Genomic DNA, 18,240 nt, shown 5'->3' on the forward strand with positions numbered 1-18,240 from the left:
CCCCTTCCCAGGTGAGACTTCCCCAAATCTTATTTCCAAGATGCACGGGAATTTCCACGGAGCGCCGGCTTCCCTGGAGCACTCACAAACGGAGGTGGGGGGGGGTGGGTTCTTTTCCACCTAGCAGCCCCATTTACCCAAATATATCCCCCCGTACACCCCCAGCAAACCTCCTCCCGATGAGAAATACCCCCGGCGGGCAGAACCAGCCGCCCCACCGCCTGCGCTCCCAACCCCGGGGGGATGCTCGGGGCGGAGTGTCCCCATGTCCCCCCCCTTCTCCTTGTCCTCCCCTCCCCGGGGCCGGTCCCTTCCCTCCCCGCCGGGGCTGAGGAAGCCGTGGAGTTGCTTTGCATATTAATGAGCCGGGAGCAAGGGCAGCGGGAGGTGTTTTAAAAGAGGACAAGGGGAGGAAAGCGGCGGAGAGAGCAGGCGAGAGAGACAGGGCAGGGAGCTGCTCTCTGCTCGCCTCTCCCTGGTGACATCCAGCCCCGGGGAAGAAGGAGACGAAGCCGAAGCGAACAAATATATTCAAATCCTCAGCGTCTCTTTAGGTACCTGCCGCCTCACCATGAAGCTCCTGACAGCAGCTTTGCTCCTGCTGTTCATCGCCATGTGCTTAGCCAGCGCAGAAGGTAAGTGGGTTTATTCTGCTTATTCCCACGTAAACCTCTTTTTCGGGAGGTTGCTTTTCCAGCGATTTGCGTTTGCCTCTTGCTAGCGCCGAGGTGGGTTTAGCTGTCCCCTGCGTGCTGGGAAAAGGGATGTGTTGTGTCTGTGGGGTAAGGTAGCTGCGAGGTTTGGTTTTTTTAAAGGTGGAAGTAAAGGTAAAATACACGCGACAAAGTTGCGTCTTCAGTGCAAGGCTTCGCAGTGGGGGATTCTCCCTTATTCAGGAATACAGCTCAAATATCTCCTTTCAAGATTGAGGGTGGTTTTCACGGGGAAAATAGAGCGGAGCTGGGTTTGATGTGGTAGCACAAATTCTACCCAGCGTGGCAGTGTGTGTTTTCTGCCGTGCACAGAAACGATGGTTAAAAACCCCTCTCCGCTTTTGTCTGGCTGCGAATGCGCCACAGCATCCATGCGAGGAGAAAGGACTGAAAGTCCCACAAAGTCCAGGAGAGAAGCGAGTGAATGAGAAAGTAGCCGAGATGTGCATTTGCTTGCTCAGTTTAAAGCAAGTTCTGACTCTTCCCTTTCCTTTTGTTAAATACAATTACATTTAATCACAGCAGGTGCACTTTAAAAAAAAAATCTCATATTTACTAATCCTCAGAACTTATATAGCGCTCCAAAACATATTTCCCAGAGAGTCCCTACCTTTTCCTGGGATATAGCAAAGAAAATACTACTCTTTTTAAGCTCAAAGCATTGCAAAATTCAGCTTTTCCCACCGAGGCTTGAAAGACCAAAGCAAAGTTTGTGTGCGCATATAGGCTGGCAGGGAAGGGACGCTTGGTATGCAGGAGGCTTTGCAGGCACATGAGAAAATGCTTTCTCTTGTAGGCGTAAAGTGCAAATGTTCAAGAAAAGGTCCAAAAATAAGATTCTCTAACGTACGGAAGCTGGAAATAAAACCGAGGTACCCATTTTGCGTGGAAGAGATGATTATGTAAGTTTTCCTTCATTTATTGCTTTCTGTTTCCCTGTCAGCTGAATTGCTTTACCTTATACTGCAAGTTCCTTCTTTGTTCTTTGTTTTCCTCATGCCCTGGCATGCTAATTTCTAGGAATAGTCATTTGCTGTATCAGATGCAATAAATTATGCAATTCTGACCAAAACCCCAGCTATCGTTTTTCGACACATTTTTTTTTTGTTCAAAGAAATATTTACAGAACAGGTGGTGATAAAAGGATAATCAATCATTCAAGTGAAGTTCAAGTGAAGACAGGGACAAATCCTACTCCAAGCTGCCCGATGTAAAATCCAGAACTATTTACTCAAGTTATTCTGGGCATGCAGAATAAGAACACGAGCAGTGTTTGGTCCGTGGTGGTTTTTGCAAGGAAGAGTTATCCCAACCAGAATCAGATTTTCTCCTGCAGTGTATCAGAGCCATCCCCTTGCATTCAGTGGGCTTACCTAGCATGTAAGAAAATGCTTTCCTCCTAGTCTCACTGCAAGCCGTGACCAATGCTGCCCTGAAATCTCAAAGTGATGTAGAGACTTACTGAACTGAGGCAGGTATGGGGATTTTTGATATCTCTGATGACTGGCTCCAAAGGAGGGGGTTTTTTTAGATTTTAAATACGGGTGGCTTGTGGGCTTTTTTTCCCAATCCTATTTTAGAGATCTTAAGATTCCCCCCACAAAGCACCATCCAACCAGCACATGGAGCTGGATAAGGAACAGAGGGACAGATTAACCAAGAAGACTGCACCGAGCCCCTCTGTCACCGGAGAGGGGGGAAAAAGGGTCCCAAGAGCAGCTGCACCCCCCAGGACGCCCAGGACTGATCTACTCCGCTGTCTGTGCTCCCACACTGAACATATACCATTCGCTTAATCTTAGAAAGGTGCTTTAACAGCAGGATCCGAGTCCTGTCCTGCCAGGCTGTGTACCACCTCTGGCACTCTGTAATGCCCACGGGGCCAAATCCTGCTCATCTGACTGGCACAAACAAGGAGGTACCATGGGAGCCTGATCCTGCCCATGCAGAATTGGCTTGCCAGACTCTGCGGAGGGTGTATGGAGGAGGAATGGAGAGCCAAGCTTCCTTAGGCTTCCTCCAGATTTACACCAACATCACTGTGAGCAATGCTCAGCTCAGGGAACATCAGACCCACCTCTTTGAAGCCCAGATCAGCTGATGGTGACCTGAACAGAAAAACGCATGCAGAGCATCACTGCCTGAATCGGTTCCTTGCGGCTTTTACTTTGTTTGCTTTGACCTTTCAATAGCAAAATAATGGTGTAGAGGAGCAGTAACTCTTCGCATCCCGCTCCAGGCATTTGCCCAAAAGCAGCTGGTGGCCGGGGGGGGGGGGTATAAAATAAATCTCATTAATGCAACATTTGACTTCTAATCAGGAAGTCGGGAAAGCTGGAACGGCGTGCACGAGCGGTTGCTTTCCCAGCTGGATAGCTATGCAGATGCCGAGCAATGCTATTCAAGCCCGGAGGGTTGCCCTGGGTTTGCAGCGGCTGCGGGGACAAAGCTGTCCCATCACTGCTGCCACCTTTCCAGCTACCCTAATGCAGTCTGAAGTCAGCATTGAAAGCAAACTGAAATTAATATTCCAAGAACCAATTGATCCAGGAGTCTCTGGACAAGGCACAGAAGAGCTAAATTCCTGCAACTGAGTTTTTGTTGCTGCAGTGATCATTAAAACGAGCCGTGGAATCTGGTTCCCCTCCTGCCATCCTCAAATGCTCTCATATCTTCTCATGTAGCAAAAACATGACATAAATGACGTTTGGCCGAGAAGAAGTAGGTATGGGGGTGCGGTTTAGGAAGGAATTTTTCTTTGGCCATAACCCCCCCAGCAGAGCTGTGGTACAGGGTAAGAGACAGCTAAACCGAGTCTAAAGTCTAGTCAAAACCCACCCAGGTTCACGATACACCTAGCAGTAATCGTGTGTGTATCTGTCTCCCGGAACGAGGAAAAGCAACACAAAATAGGAGGGAGGTTTAACTATTTCTGCCTGAAAGGATCCAACCCCTCTCCACATATTGCCCCATCCCAAAGAGGAGGGATGTGTCAGGGCAAGAGCAGCTGATGGGAAACGGGCACCGCTGGGAGCCTCTCTCAAAGGACGGCCAAGGCAGACGGCAGTCCCTGCACTTAGGATGAAAGACTTAGGATTGAAAGGACCAGAGCCAGGACCCTTGTGGCCCTGGGACCAGGGTGTTTGAAGGCAGAGGTGCAGCCCCACCATCCCTGCAGACGAGATGCCTGGGGGCAGAAGGCACTGGGGGTCACCGACTGGCCTGGGGTGCTCGTCACAGCCCTGGAGGCACGGACTTACTGGGGAGGATTTTGGCACAGGGGCACTCAGACACCATGGGTGAAGTCTCCAGCCACCAAGTCCTGGGTACCTAAAGGACAGCTCAGCAGACACCCCTGGAGCAAGTTCATGTCCCAAATCCCACTGGAGGTGTAGGTTCTGGTGCTTCAGTCCCTTCTCCATCCCTCTCAACCTCTTCTTGCAGTCCATCCGGACAACTCCTCGCTCAGGGCATCACCTCCCACAGCACCTCTTCTTAGGCACAGCCCCTTACATCTGCCAGACCAACATCCCCAAGAGCAGGACCAGGTCAGCTCAGGGTGCCCAAAAACGCTCCCCCCCACCCCAACCCTGCACCCACAGCATCAGGGACTGCGCGGGAACCACGGAGGACCCTGGGGCTGCCTTGGGAACTTCTCCTCTGCTGTCCAGTCTCCAGCATCAACACAGAAAACCTACGTGCGATGTCAAAGCAACACATCTCAGCCTGAGCAGAAAGCCAGTTCACCTGAGAAGCAAACCACGCATCTCCTCCTCCTCGGACTGCAGGCTCTAGTAAATCCAGAATTGTCTTTGCTTCTGGTGCAGATGTAGGGCTCGCTGCTTTTCAGAGGTGCTCCTGCTCTTCTCCTGCTGTGATTCAGCTCATCTATCACTTTCTGGAAATACCTTCTATGGTCTGTCAGAAGAAAAATCCAAGCCAACGTCTGACATCAGCCAGCGCAGCCAAGAAGGTGGATGGAGGAACATTCACCTACCTCAAGTCCCTTAAAACTTGCATGCCTTGGGCCTGTGGCAAAGGTTTGGTTTCACTCCCAGTTCAAATCTACAGAAAAACTCCCCTTCTCACATACGTACTGATCACCGGACGGGCTGGCTGAGAACACCCTTAGACAGAGATAGTCCATAGATTTTAGCAGTGAGCCTTCCCTTTCTGATGCCTGCAGCCAGAGAGGCTCTCTGAGATCTTCCACCGCTTTCCCACACATTCAGGAAAGGGCCACATCCTCCCAGAAAACAACCTGAAAATTACACCTTATCTTTTTGTAAGTTTAGCTTACACCTGATGAAGATAGAGCAGAAAGGGGAGCAGGGAAGAAGGTTAATTGAATGGAAAGAACTATTTGAACACACAGATATTTCTGATTTTCTGCCATCGTTTTACTCGCGTTTCCAGCACTGTTTAAATAATGCCATTATAATATTTTAGTTAAACCAAAAACTGTGTTTCCCTGTTATGGATGGTATTTCCAGAAAATGAACAATTCCAATATAAATTGTGGGGTTGGTTGTTTTTTCGGGTTTTTTGGTTGGTTTTTTTTGTTTTGTTTTGTTTTTTTAAATCGCACAATTAATAACAAAAAAAACCAAAAACTGCTTGATTTTGAGCTCTGAGAAGAGATGGCAGTCTTGATGTTTCTGGAAAGCCATCCTCTTGGGAAGCAGCTCCAGGTCTCTCTTGTCACCTCAGCTGTGGCAGACCAACCGGTGATGGTTTCACCAAGCCCTCCGGGAGGAAACCTAAAACAACGGGAAGACTTTTGCTGTTTTGCCTCCCGGCACACTTTAACCTGACAATAAGGGGACACCAAGGCACCGTTGCTGGCAAGGAGAGCGGGATCAGCCTGTGATCAGAGGAGGCTGAAGCCCCCAGGACTGGATGCTGGGGCTCAGAGCTAGTCTGTCAGGCACACAGGTACTCTGCCATGTGCAAGTATTTAAAATCTTGTGGACCGAAAGAAAAAAAAAAGGGGAAAAAAAAAAAAAAAAAAAAATCAATGAAGCAGGCCTGATCTTTTCTCCTGGATGCAGTACTGTTGAGTGTAAGGGAGGCATCTCCTCATGCAAAGACCTTGTGGTTGCCTGAATAGGCCCTAATTAAATCAGATATTAGAGCTAAAAAGACAATATCTAACAGACAGGCAAACCAAACCCACTGATTAAAAACAGCAGGTAAGTCTTCATCTGGTACAACCTAGTATAATGGTGGACAATATTGCACCGCACTGATTGATAACAGCTGAAGATCTGCTCCGATATTATTACAATAAACTAAAATATCTGCCATAAAACACAAAGCATGAAAACCCTTCCACTGCCTGCCTGGGCGAGAGCCCCCGACCTATTTTGACATTTACCTGGAGTGGGAGCAGAGGACGGGTATTTCCCACGACTCCCATAACCTGTGCTCGCTTGCCTTGCAGCGTGACTCTGTGGACACGGGTGAGAGGGGAGCAGCAGCACTGCTTAAACCCCAAACGCCAAAACACAGTGAGACTGCTGAAGTGGTACAGAGTATGGAAAGAGAAAGGCAGGTAAGTATGGATTTGCTCGATGGACAAGGGGGAGAAATCTTGGTGGCAAGTCAGGCAACAAGCAGCGTTCAGACATAGCGAGGCCAGGAAAATACACACGCTGCAAATGCTCTATCTAGCACAGAGGATGTATTTCATTACCAAAATTATGGTTATAAATGGATGTTCTTGATGTTATTTCTTTCCTGCCACATGCAGTCCTCACTTCTATTTTAGGATTACACTGTTCTGACTATAAATAGTAATTATTTTCTGTTAAACTATTCATCAGCTGCTCTTCTCAGTTATTTACATACACTCACCTCCCTTCTATGGGTAAAAAGCCAAGATGAAAAGCTAAATTACTTCCACACGGTCACAAGAAAAGCAGTCAGCAGAGCTGGGAAAAGAATGCCCTGTCACACCACCTTAAAATCATCAATATCTGATGACGCAGATATTTGCCAGTTTTAACTAGTGTACCATTCCCAGAAAAACAGTAACTTGCTGGCAAGATGCCCTGCCACCTTCTCCCTTGCAAAGAGGTTTGGGGTTTATGGGTGGGGTTTTTTTGTTTGGGTTTGGTTTTGGGTTTTGGTTTTTTTTGCAAGCCATCCATCATAGATAGAAGAGAGCAAGAGAGAAACATGAATTCCCGATGGTTAGTGGTGATGTCCCGTCTGGAATTAAGGGGAGCTGCCCAACTCCTACCACTTTGACAGCCATGGCCAAGAAAGAGCCTCTGCAGGCAGCACAGTCCCACCAAACCCTGATCCTCCTCAACTGATGGGGAATTTGCTCCCCAAAATTGAGCTCAAATGAGGCCAAAGAGCAGCAAGCCCAAACTCTCAGCAGGTCCAAGGGTGCCGGCGAGCTCCGGTGCAGCCACACGGCGCCCAATGGCACAGGCGACGCCACGGCACCGCGAGCGACAGTGGGTGCCGAGCCCCCCGGTCGGCTCCCCTGACTCCCTGCCAGCTCCCGGCGGCTCTTCTGTAAACAGAGCACGTGGGGAAGCCCTGGCTATTGCATAACCACGTATTTACACTTTTCCCCAATTTTTTTTTTTACTTTTTTAATAAGGCTGTCATTAAGATGATGAAGGATGCTTAACCCCAGGCTCACGCATTCAGGAAACACGCAGGGTTCCCCCAAGCAGACCGTGAGGAGGGATGCCCCACGCAAGGCTGTGAGGACCGGGGTCCACGTGCTGCAGACAACAGTGCTGCTCGTGGTCTCCTCCGCAGCCCAAAATAAGGGTCGGCTCAAGGTTTTCCCACAGTCCAACCAAGGGAGGGAGACTGTCCCTGCTGCCGGGGAGAGGAGGAAGGGTGGCAACACCAGCATCCCCACAGCTTCGGCTGTCGGCCTGGGGCGTGCAGAAGGGATGCAATGAATCCTTTGGTGTTTTATCTTGCTTCGCCTTGCCCGGCGCTGGCATTGCCCCACTGCGGCGTGCCACCCCTGCATCGCACCCAGTGGGTCCCCGACGCTGCTAATTGGGCAAGCAGGGCAGCCAAGCTGAACTGCAGCTGAAGCAGCATCAAGTGACTATTTCAGATGTAAAAAGCCCGATTTAAACCAAGTCCTCATAATAAATAAAAATTTAAGTGCCTTCAATGCCAGCTCTACCAAGTCCACTGCACTTCTCGCCAGGAAAAGCCAGGACTATGCAGTACAAACAATCTCTTCCACAAAACAGTATTTCCCCTAGTTTTCCCCATGCCATTGAAGACCACCTTCACCCAAAGAGCCTGCACAACTAGGATTTTTCAGCAGATAAGCCTGTCAAGTGGCCTTCTCAGGACATAAACTAGATTAAAAAAACACCTATAGTCTAATATTATTCCAAACATAACAGATACTGTGAATTTATTACCTACATACAGCTCATTATATACTTCAATATTTGTATACGAGGTGGGGATTTTTCAGCAGTTAAAGTGTATTAGCATATGTGGATTTCTTCATCTTAATGTATCCTGATAATCGTGGCAGAGTGCGTTACTCCCCACATGCCTGCAAGATGCGGCAGTGTCAAAGTCCAACCCTCCTCCCAGGTGTTTTATGGACAGCAATCCAGTGATCCCTGAAGTCAATAACTTACTTTCCAATTTACTTAAGCAAAGGCTAAAAATGTGGCTTGGGGTGGGGGGGGGTGTTGTTCATGGGGTTTTTATTATTTTATTATTTGGAAGGGAGTTGTTCTCCGTTCATAGTTTAAACACCTTGCTCTTGGCTTTCCTTCTGTTTAGGGTTTATGAAGAATAGGAGGAAGCGGTGTGAGGAATGGAGCAGACTCCCTTGGCTGGCGTAGGACCAGGCTCTGCAGAAGATTGTTTCTCTCTCACAGACATAAGACACAAATTCTATATTATTATAAAGCACTTTTTACCAAGGGTCAGTTTTTACATTTTATAGCCACGTGCAAAAGGCTTCCAGATTTCACAAGCATCTGTTGCACTTCAGATTTCATACCCGTCTGCTCTGTACCGAGATTGGGAAAACTCATGCTTTTCATTTTAAGGAGGTTGGGTTGGGGGTTGGGGTTTTTTTATCGTCGTTCATTCATACTTCACTATGATTGCAATCGAGCTTTATAAGCTCATTAGACAAACAGTCATGTTTGTAAAGGTGTTATATAGCCGTGTCCCTCATCCCTTTCGCAGTGGGAAAGCTTCGGTGCTGTGGTTGTTTGTCATGTTTGCAGCCTCCACCTTAGTCAGGCAAAGCGGGGACCAAAGAGGACTTGGCTGGGGAAGATGCCACCGAAGCGTCGTGGCTGGAACTGCAGAAGTGAGGTCCCTCAGCACATCGTCAGAGGAGTGTGAACATCACCTGTGTACCTCTTTGATGGACTTGAGGTCTTGCTGCAAGGTGAAGCGTACCGTATCTCCCGTTTAATGTCTCATGCATTAGAAAGCATTCCTAGGTCATTTTTATTACTAAGAAAACGTTTGGGTTTGTTTTTTGGTTTGGTTTGTTTTGGGTTGGTTTTTTTCCCACCTGAAGTTCTTACATAAAGTTTATGGCTTCAGTACTGAGACATTTTAAGCTTCAAGACTATTGTGTATGATTTCCTAGATTTGTAGCAACAAAAAAAGCCTTTAAAAGGCACCTTTTTATGAAAAATATGATAGGGCAAACATATAAATACGTATATATGTTTTAGTCACAATACAACATATTCATTATTTTGAATGTAATACTTCAATGTTAAGCAGTGCATTCCTCTTTTTAAAATAACAAAACTACCTTTTCATTTGTAAATATACTATAGGAAGTATCCCTATATTATCTTTCTGTATAATGTACTGTACTGCTAAATTATCATATGCTATTTAAATGTTTGAAATATTTAGAAGGTTGCATGCAGATTTCATATTTCTTTCTAAGACAAATGAAAAAAGTAATAAAAAATATATTTAAAAAAGCTGATAATTGCTCTTAAATTTCCTTAAGCCATCAGGGAACTCTGGACGCTTCTAATAACTTTTTTTGGTGGATGAATTGGTTTGAAGAAAAACACTGAATCAGAAAGCTGATTTATAGATATGGCATCTTGATGACACTGGAGTCAGAAAACATTATTCCAGTCCAATTCACTTCCCTTTCTCATTTTAGGATTTGGACTTTACCCAAACACTAAGGAATCCTGTTACATAAAGAAGGGCTATGCCACGTGCCTGTAGCCATTAGTCTAGTATTATATTAAATAAATATAAAGATGTAAATGTAATAATGTAAATAAATGTAAAACAAGTAAGATGCAGCGATTTAGAGAACATCTCAGATTAGGGAAGGTTGTACAATGAAAGTCAGGCAACAAAAACCTGTGAGCGACCCCCTCCTCTCTCTGTGCAGTTTCTGCCCCCGTCCAAAGGGAGGGGTTTTGCACCCAACAAGGCTCCTGCACCCCTGCCTAGCTAAACAAGGAAAGCAACAGATAGGAAGGGTAAAGCCAGCAAGAGTTTAAATGCATTAAAACCTCCTGCTTTCCCTGAACAGCACCGCTCTCCTTCCCTGCTGCTCCCAGCACGGGGCTGCTGCCGACATCGGCGCGACTCCCGCGACAGTGATTTTATACTGTATAATCAAGGCAACACCTGACCTCAGCTCAAGGGTTGCCTCCAGTTCAGACAGAAAAAAATAAATACATTTATATATAGGCACACACACACTATATATACTTATTTACTGTGATAATACCTTGGCAAAGCTGAAGGAAAAAGAGCTGTTTGATTTCAAAGTATTTTCCTATTCTGCACAAGGATGGAGCTACGAGCTTCAGATGCCTATTATTAAAAAGCTTGAAAAAGATCCCAGAGTGTTTAAGAAATTAAACCTCTGGGGATATAGACCACAAAGCTCTGCCTCAGGCTGAGCTTCTGAACCCGATCTCTGGGCAAACCCAGACCTGTAGGCTAGCCAAGCTGCCCCTCTCCTTTCTTGAGGCACATTTTAACAAAACCAGTAGTTTTGCCTTGAGGAGACTCGATTTCAACACACCGACAGACTTCAAGAAAAAGTTTATGCTTATTTAGTGACTACTGGACAATACATTTCCTGGAAAAGTATCGATATGGTTGCACAAGAGGTGGTAAATGCTCCGTTGGGAACACTATGCACAGCTCCAGTTGCCCAAATGCAGCACTTGGTGACTCACACCTCGCAGGGTATAGCCTGTACAAATGACTCTTAGTTCTGGGGTCATCTGCCAGACCAAAACCACCAGCAAAAACTGGGCACAGAAGAAACCCATTTTATTTATTTTTTTTTTTTCCACTTGCTGGAATGGGAGACTAAAGAAAAAGAACTGTTTGGTTCAGTACATGTATTCCCTTTAACCTGAAATCTGTGCTTCAAACAAAACAATTCTTGGAAACAGGAATTGAAACCATGAAGAGAAAAAACTGTGACTCTGAGCTGGTTTTCCCAAGCCTGTTAAACTGCATCTCCAGGCAGGTTTGTTAAGCTCCCAAAACCAGGAGGAGCATCCCTTGCCATCCCCGATACTGCAGGTGTAAAGGGAAATACTGTGTCAGAAGGAAACTGCCACACACAAAACATCAACCACTTTCCTTCAGACTAACACAGCTTTGCCAAAACATTTAAATATATATATATACACGAGGGTACCTCCTCCACCTAGATTTGGCAGCAGCCTTAAGGTTTGCTTTTGTTTTCCCCAGCAGACTGCAGGTTGTGAAGCCACAGGAGACCATTCAGTCCCACCTCCCTAATATACAGACCACACATTTGTGCTTGGAGATTGAAAGATTAAGCTGCTGAAGCACGGTCCGAGCACACACCAGCCAGCCCCAACTGCTCACCAGTTACCAATTTACCTTCATAAGAACCTGAACATTTGCAGGAAAAGCCGGAGCCCTGCTTCATCCTGGGGTGCAGGAACAGCACAAGCAGACCCTGCAGCTCCTTTATTCCGGAACCGATGCTACATCGCAAGGATATAAACCCTTACCGGAGCCTCCAAGGAGGGCAGTTGGCAACTGCTTTCCCCCATCCAGCCTGCAAAACTGCTCCCCGGCTCACCGCAGCCAGGAGCGCACAAAGACAGAGCACCAAACCCTGCGCACGAGACCTCCCTGGCCCCCCCCATCCCTCCCTTGGGCATTGGGCATCCACAGGCTGCACCCGCTCACAAAGATCGCTATCAGATTTTATTTTTAATAAAAGCAGGAGGGTGAACCAGGCAGCTGCAGTGAAAGGACACAACAGCAGGGAAACCTGCCTTGCCTTTTCAGTGAGAGCGTTACGTGGGATTAGTAATGTTATACAGATCCTTTCACCACTTGCCTTTCACTTGTTCATATATAGGCTAGGTCAGCAATGGCCAAAAAGTTTATTAAGAAGCGATAGCTGCTTGGTGGTCTGTGCGAGACAGCACGGTGCTCTCCGTGGGTCCAGCTGCCTGCTGTGCCCCAGCTCCCTAAATCAAGGCACGAGGCCGTGACAGATTGCTCCGTGCACGGGGACCTTTCCTGACCACGTCCACGCGGTGGGAGAGCTGGCTCCGCACTAACGAGGTTCCATCAGGGCTGTGGGAGCAAGTCACCCCCGGACCCTGGGTGGGAAGTTGAAGGCAGCGTTACAGCAACACAAATGCTCCCTGAGCTAATTAAACGTCAGAACTGGGTCCCTTCTGTACCCACATTTGGAGGGAATGGGGAAAAAAATGTGAATAAAAATCTACTGCCCACCGGACTCGCCATCCCACCGAGACCCACAGCCAGGGAGCTGCGCCTGCCCACGGGGAAAGGGCCTCCCGTGCAACCTGACATCACTTAACGGGCTTTATATAAGCCCAGGCAGAGCTCACACTCTCCAAAATACACTTCCCATTAGGTCAAATGAAACACCAGTCACATTTTGGATATTTTTCCTCCAAAGCCAGCTTCCAAGAATGAGGCGTCTAAATCCAGATGTGCACAGCATCTGAAGACCTCACTTATTCCTAGTTGCTCAGCACCTTTGGAAAAAGGCAGGCTGGTTTTGGCTGTTGGTTGAGCGTGGGCTTCAGGTCCAGAAGGACGGGTAGCCCATCTTGAAAGCCCTGGCCACACCGACTTCATGCCAAGGCAGCTCGCAGTTTTGGCACTGTGTAGATCTTCCATGCATTGCACTCGTGCTGGGATTTGTTGCTCAGTTTTCGTTCCCTTCAATGGGTTGGGGAGCACGTGGTCACAAATGGGAATATAGGTATTTTTGAGGATCGCTGTTTGCAGCTCTCGCTGACTCTGTGTTTGCTCTATCAGAAACCCTCTGGGTCTGTTATTCATCGATTTCCCTCTGATCCTGAACCACAAAGAGCCGAGGGCTTCCTGGAAGGTGCTCGGTTTGTCTTAAAAGGCTGTACACCGTGAGCCCCCAGATATCCTTGGAACCAGCACGTGTTTCTGGCAAAGTACCCCAAAGCAGTTTGCCTCTAATTCCTTTACCTGACGTAACCCACCCCAGAATAGCAACTGGGATTGCCATTGCCTGAGGAACAGCGGCTGCAGCTGCGTTTGTGAGCACAGAGCTCCAGATGCTTATAGTGATTTTTGGTGCTCGTAGGTATCGATGTACACCTTACAGAAATGTTAATTGTTTGCTGAATTCTGGGCATCCAGGCAACTTGGAAAATCCCACTGTTAGTCATGCTTTCTGACACCATGTACCTCTGGAAAGACTGACCCCTCCATCTCTACAGACTGCCTCTGCAAATTCATAGAGAGAAAACTAAAAACCTGCACAAAATCAGACCACCATTTGGTCGTTATATCTCATGCAAAACTAAGATAGAATCGTCTTTTTTACCTTCCGAGGTTGCCTCCTTGGACCATCACCTCTACTAATCAGTGGCCCTGCCCAGGCAGTGATGCAGCAACAGTCCCCGATTCATACTAGAGGTATTAAAGTATTTAAGACCCAGCACAGATCCAGAAGATGGGTTTTGAGCATCCAAAGCATCCTCATTTCTATTAGCCAGCGCTACACGAGACAAAGCTGTGCGAGATCAAAGGGATGTTTGGGAGACTCCAGCCCCATTCCTTGCTCTCATCAACACCACAGGACTTCGGTGTCCGGTGGCTCTTGGGCCATGGCCAGCAGATCCCAGCCCAGATGGTTGCTCTAATGGAGCAGTAGGAGAAAGCAGGGCTGAAAGGACATCTAGTGGCAACCAAAAACCTTCTCAGACAGCCTGGGGACACCTCTACGGCCCTCCGGCCATCTGCATTATAAATCAGCTTGGCCCCTGCTCATTGCAGTGCTGAAATTGGGAATGCTCTTCCCCAGCCCTGCAAGAAAAGCTTCAACTGTTGCATTTCCTTACCCAGGTATGAGAAACCCCCTCCTCTCCAAAAGAAAGAAAATGCAGCTGTACTTTGGGAAACCTGCTCAGAGGTTTAGAGAGTCATATTATCCCATTAACACGGAACACGCACACTAAGGGCAAAGAGGACACCTGGCTGCCACATACATCACACCAGCACGGGAAACTGGATTGCAGCACAAGCCTGGGAAGACTCATTCCCAAACCACCTGCCCAAAATCCTGTAAGAACACCAGGAATTTCTGCCCAATACACCGAGCCATGCGGTTCTCCCTCCCGGCACCAGCTCTCCAGCAAGCCCCGGACCTACAGGACCCCATGCAGTTGCCATTCCCCAGGTGTTGCATTTGGGTCCTGTCCTCAGACAGGAGCATCTGACTTCCCAGCAGCAAAACCCACGGATGCACGTTATCACCTTCAATGCCTGAAGAGGAGAACTTGTTCGCTCTCGCTGGGTACGAGCACAACTTCATCCAACCATCAAAACAAAGCCAAGACCCCTGGAAGAAATGCGTTGTAGAGCTGCAACGTGCACGAGCATTTATTTTCTGAACACCAAGTTGTGTTTCTGGTCCTTTTGTCGACCTCTGAAGCACTCAAACCCTCTCAGATTTTTCTCTTATCTTTTGCTCGTGTCTATTACCAGCTCTTTGGGCAGAGATCGCTCTGACAACACACATGGAGAGCATCCAGCGCAACAGGAGCTACTCTGCTGCGAGCAGGCACACGGGACCTGGGAGGGAGGAATGACATGACATGAAGTGACAGGGAGGCAGGCAGCCAAGGCCTGGGAAAATCACCACGCCTGTGTTTTTGTTTTTCTTCCTGTACAACAAAAGAGGTTAGTGAATTCCTCTTGGATGGGTTTCAGAAACTCCTCCAAGAAAAAAAAATATTAATCCTGCTGATGTTCACTTAAGGCTGATAATTACAGGAATAATTATGATTTATTCCCATCATAAATCTTGGGGCAAGAAAAGGGGTTTGAGGTTTGCAAGATTTGCTGGATGACAGAAGCAAAACACAGCTCTAATTGCCCTTCTTTGTTGTGTTTAATTAAGGATTCTGAAGCAACTGATCTCTGTGTCTTTTCATGGTTAGAAACCTGCAAGGAAAAGAAAATCTTTCTGCAGAGCCACCAATCAAAGCTTTGTTGGGTTACTAGGCACTAAGTGTGCTACATCTGAACACTCAGGACTCCCAGAAAAAGAAGCTTATTAAAGGAAAAGAAATGCTACAACAGGCTTATTTTTTTTCCTCTTCCAGTAGGCTTTGGCAATTTTGAGCTCAGTTCTAATCCCGGAAGAAATGTCTTTTGTCTTTATCCCTCGGCATTTTTGCCTCATTACTGCCCATTCCATTGTGTTGCATAAAAATACTTCTCCATTTCTATTACCTTCATAATTGCACCATTTACATTTCTCCTTGGGGTTTACTTCAGCTTCCTCTCTAAGTCTAGAAGACTTATCACTTCTGCAACCACATTAGGAAAAACAAATCAGCCTGGAGCTCCTCAGCTCCCTCCTTGAACCAGTAATTCCCAGTCAAGCTCCACTCCTCCCCAGCAAGAACCAGTTTGCCAAGTGCTACCTCTCAAATTTAAAACGTAAGTGGCTGGCAGGGTGTTCCCTCTCCGTTTTTATGCAACAGCTAAAACAGTCCTGCCAGGGAAATCCAGTTCTTCGTTACAGTAATCAGTGTCAAGTGATCACGCCTGGCTCTGAGCAATGCCACCAGCCCACAAGCTACTACAGGACTCCTATGGGATAAAAGAGCAGGGAATTCTTGGGACCACTTGTGAATCTGAGGGCGCTTGGAAAGATCTTTTTGGAGCAAGCAATTGCACTTGATAAGCGCAGTCCACCTTAGGCTGAGAGCAGGACCACCATCCGCTGCATCCCCAAAGGGAGCACCTGCGAGGAAGCAGAGGTTTGGTGTTGCCCAGCAGGTAAAATCTCAACACTTCAGGCGTACAGAGCAAAATACTGGGTACAATGCCTGGAAACGCTGATCTAGAGAGGGAAAATGTCAAATATAACTTTAAGAGAAAAAGAAGTCTTCTTGGCTGTATCACACCTGGGAAATGTTCTTCTAAAAATCAGGAAAGAAAAAAAAAAAAAGAATGGGATGGAAGAGGACAAAACCAGCACAGTACACAGAAGGGAAAACACAAAGTCAGCAGCATTACTGATCAGAGCACCCTTATCTGATCTCAGGTGCTTGGCTTAGACCAAGAGCACACATATCAGAGGTCCCAGCCCAAAGCCCCTTGCTGGTCCTACTGGCCCCACATCAGCACACGGGCACGGCCACGTGTGCCAAGAGCCAGTACTTTGGGGCTTGATTGCTTTTATCCTAAGAGTTGATGCCAGAAGCTGGAAAGCAGCAAGCTCTGAAACCTGGAGCTGAAACACAAATTGAAAGATGTGGTTTTCTATGGGAAAACCAACCTCCTTCCTGTTTTCCTAGAGTTTCAGCTGTATGCCATCTGTGTCATGATAATCCAAATAGTTGCTTGAATGCCAGGTGCTTTGTTTTAAGGGTAATTACAGCACGCTGTAACCCACAGGAATGGAGTGCTGGGTACACAGCTCCAGCGACTGGACAAGGATCTCAAGATCTGCAGTAACTCACCGCAGTGACTCACTACTTACATATACATATTTATGTGCATGCAAATATAACATTTAATTGGTAATAGTCCTTTCCTTCACCCGTTTTTGACCTTATCTTTTTTGGATAACATGCTCTTTGTAGCAAGACTCTTTCCCTTTTCCACACACAACAGTGCCCAATTTGGCTAAAGCTTATAGCAGAAGATAATAAAGGAAAACCAACAGAAATAAAGCATGATCATAAAGCAAAGCCTGGTAGAAAAAAAAAAAAAATCAATTTTCCATGTTCTGAAGAGCCTCAGGGGACTTTTGCCCACTTACTTGAAGCAGGTACCTGAGCTTTCCAGCAGAGCCTCCGCGCAGGGTTGTCCATCCCGGCTGCTGCTGGGTGAGCAGAGCTGGCTCCAAACTGCAGCTTGGTAAAGGTTGACATCTTGTGGCTACTTCCATCACTTACAAGTCAGGAAAGTGGGGTTTTTCTCTTTTTCCGGCGAAGGCTGTGGGTGGAGCTCATAGATCAAGAGCTAAATTCCCAGCACCTGGTGTGTAATGTGTGGGGTGGAGGTCTGGGGTCATTAACAGGTTAATGAAGATAAATAGCACCAAGTACTGAAAACTATAAAAAACAAAGTCATACCCTATTTGTTTCAGGGGGAAATAAAGAAAAGAAAAAAAAGTTTCTTTGGAATAGGAGCCATCTGTATATACATAAGGCCCACAAGGCAAATAATAAAAAAGCAATCTTGTGAAAGCTGTTTCTCTGTGATTTTGCAGCCCCATCGGATCCCCTCCTGTTTGTGCAGTGGGGTAAGAGGCTCAGAGCCCTGCCTAACTCCGACAACTGCTTCGGAGAAGTGTAGCTGCACCGAATCCAGAGAAATTGTCTCTAATTCCCACCAGAATAAGTGGAAACAGGCTCAAACCCTGCAGCGCATTAAACCTGAGGTGAAAAAAACCCACAATATTTTGGGTTTTATCCAAAGGACATCTATAGTCTGAAGAAGTACATTCACTTCATAATTAGCAATTGCAGTTATTTTACTATTTATCTGTGAACACAGAATTTATTGCCCTTTAATACATGCTTAAATTGGGAAAGAAAGCAGCACCCCTGCAGCAGAGGCTCAGCAGAAACAGATCAGCCAAACCTGTCTCCCCTCATTAGCCAAATACTCGTTTCAGAGGAGCTCATTACTGTGGGAGTGCAGGAAAAAAAAAGGGAAAAAAAAAAGGAAAAAAAGGAAAAAAAAAAAACACCTCACCTAGGACAACATTAACTTTCCCTTAATCACACTGCTCCACTGTCTTTCTAATTCCCTGACTACTAAAATGAGAATTTGTATTTATTTAGCATTTTACACCTTCAAGCTATTCTCAAATATGTATTAGCAGACCTACAACTTAAAGCTTCCTTAGCAGAAAAACGTTCAGTAATTACAAGGGCTAATACACACCTTGAAAACTGTTCTTGCCACCTAACTGGGGGTCAAGCTTACCTGCGCACTCCGATCCCCCACAGCCCAGCTCCGGGCATAAAGCACA

General features: G+C 46.8%; 1 protein-coding gene across 1 annotated transcript; it reads left to right on the plus strand.

Annotated features, from left to right (window-relative positions):
• Nucleotides 1–370: 370 nt before the first annotated feature.
• CXCL14 (C-X-C motif chemokine ligand 14) lies at nt 371–9,609 on the plus strand. The gene is made up of 4 exons (XM_049829836.1): nt 371–635; nt 1,510–1,615; nt 6,157–6,267; nt 8,502–9,609. The coding sequence occupies exons 1-4, from the start codon at nt 572–574 to the stop codon at nt 8,515–8,517; spliced, it is 297 nt and encodes a 98-aa protein (XP_049685793.1). The 5' UTR covers nt 371–571; the 3' UTR covers nt 8,518–9,609.
• The last annotated feature ends 8,631 nt before the right edge of the window (nt 9,610–18,240 follow it).

The sequence above is a fragment of the Accipiter gentilis genome, chromosome 26 (genome assembly GCF_929443795.1).
Source record: "Accipiter gentilis chromosome 26, bAccGen1.1, whole genome shotgun sequence".
Classification (NCBI taxonomy): Eukaryota; Metazoa; Chordata; class Aves; order Accipitriformes; family Accipitridae; genus Astur; species Astur gentilis.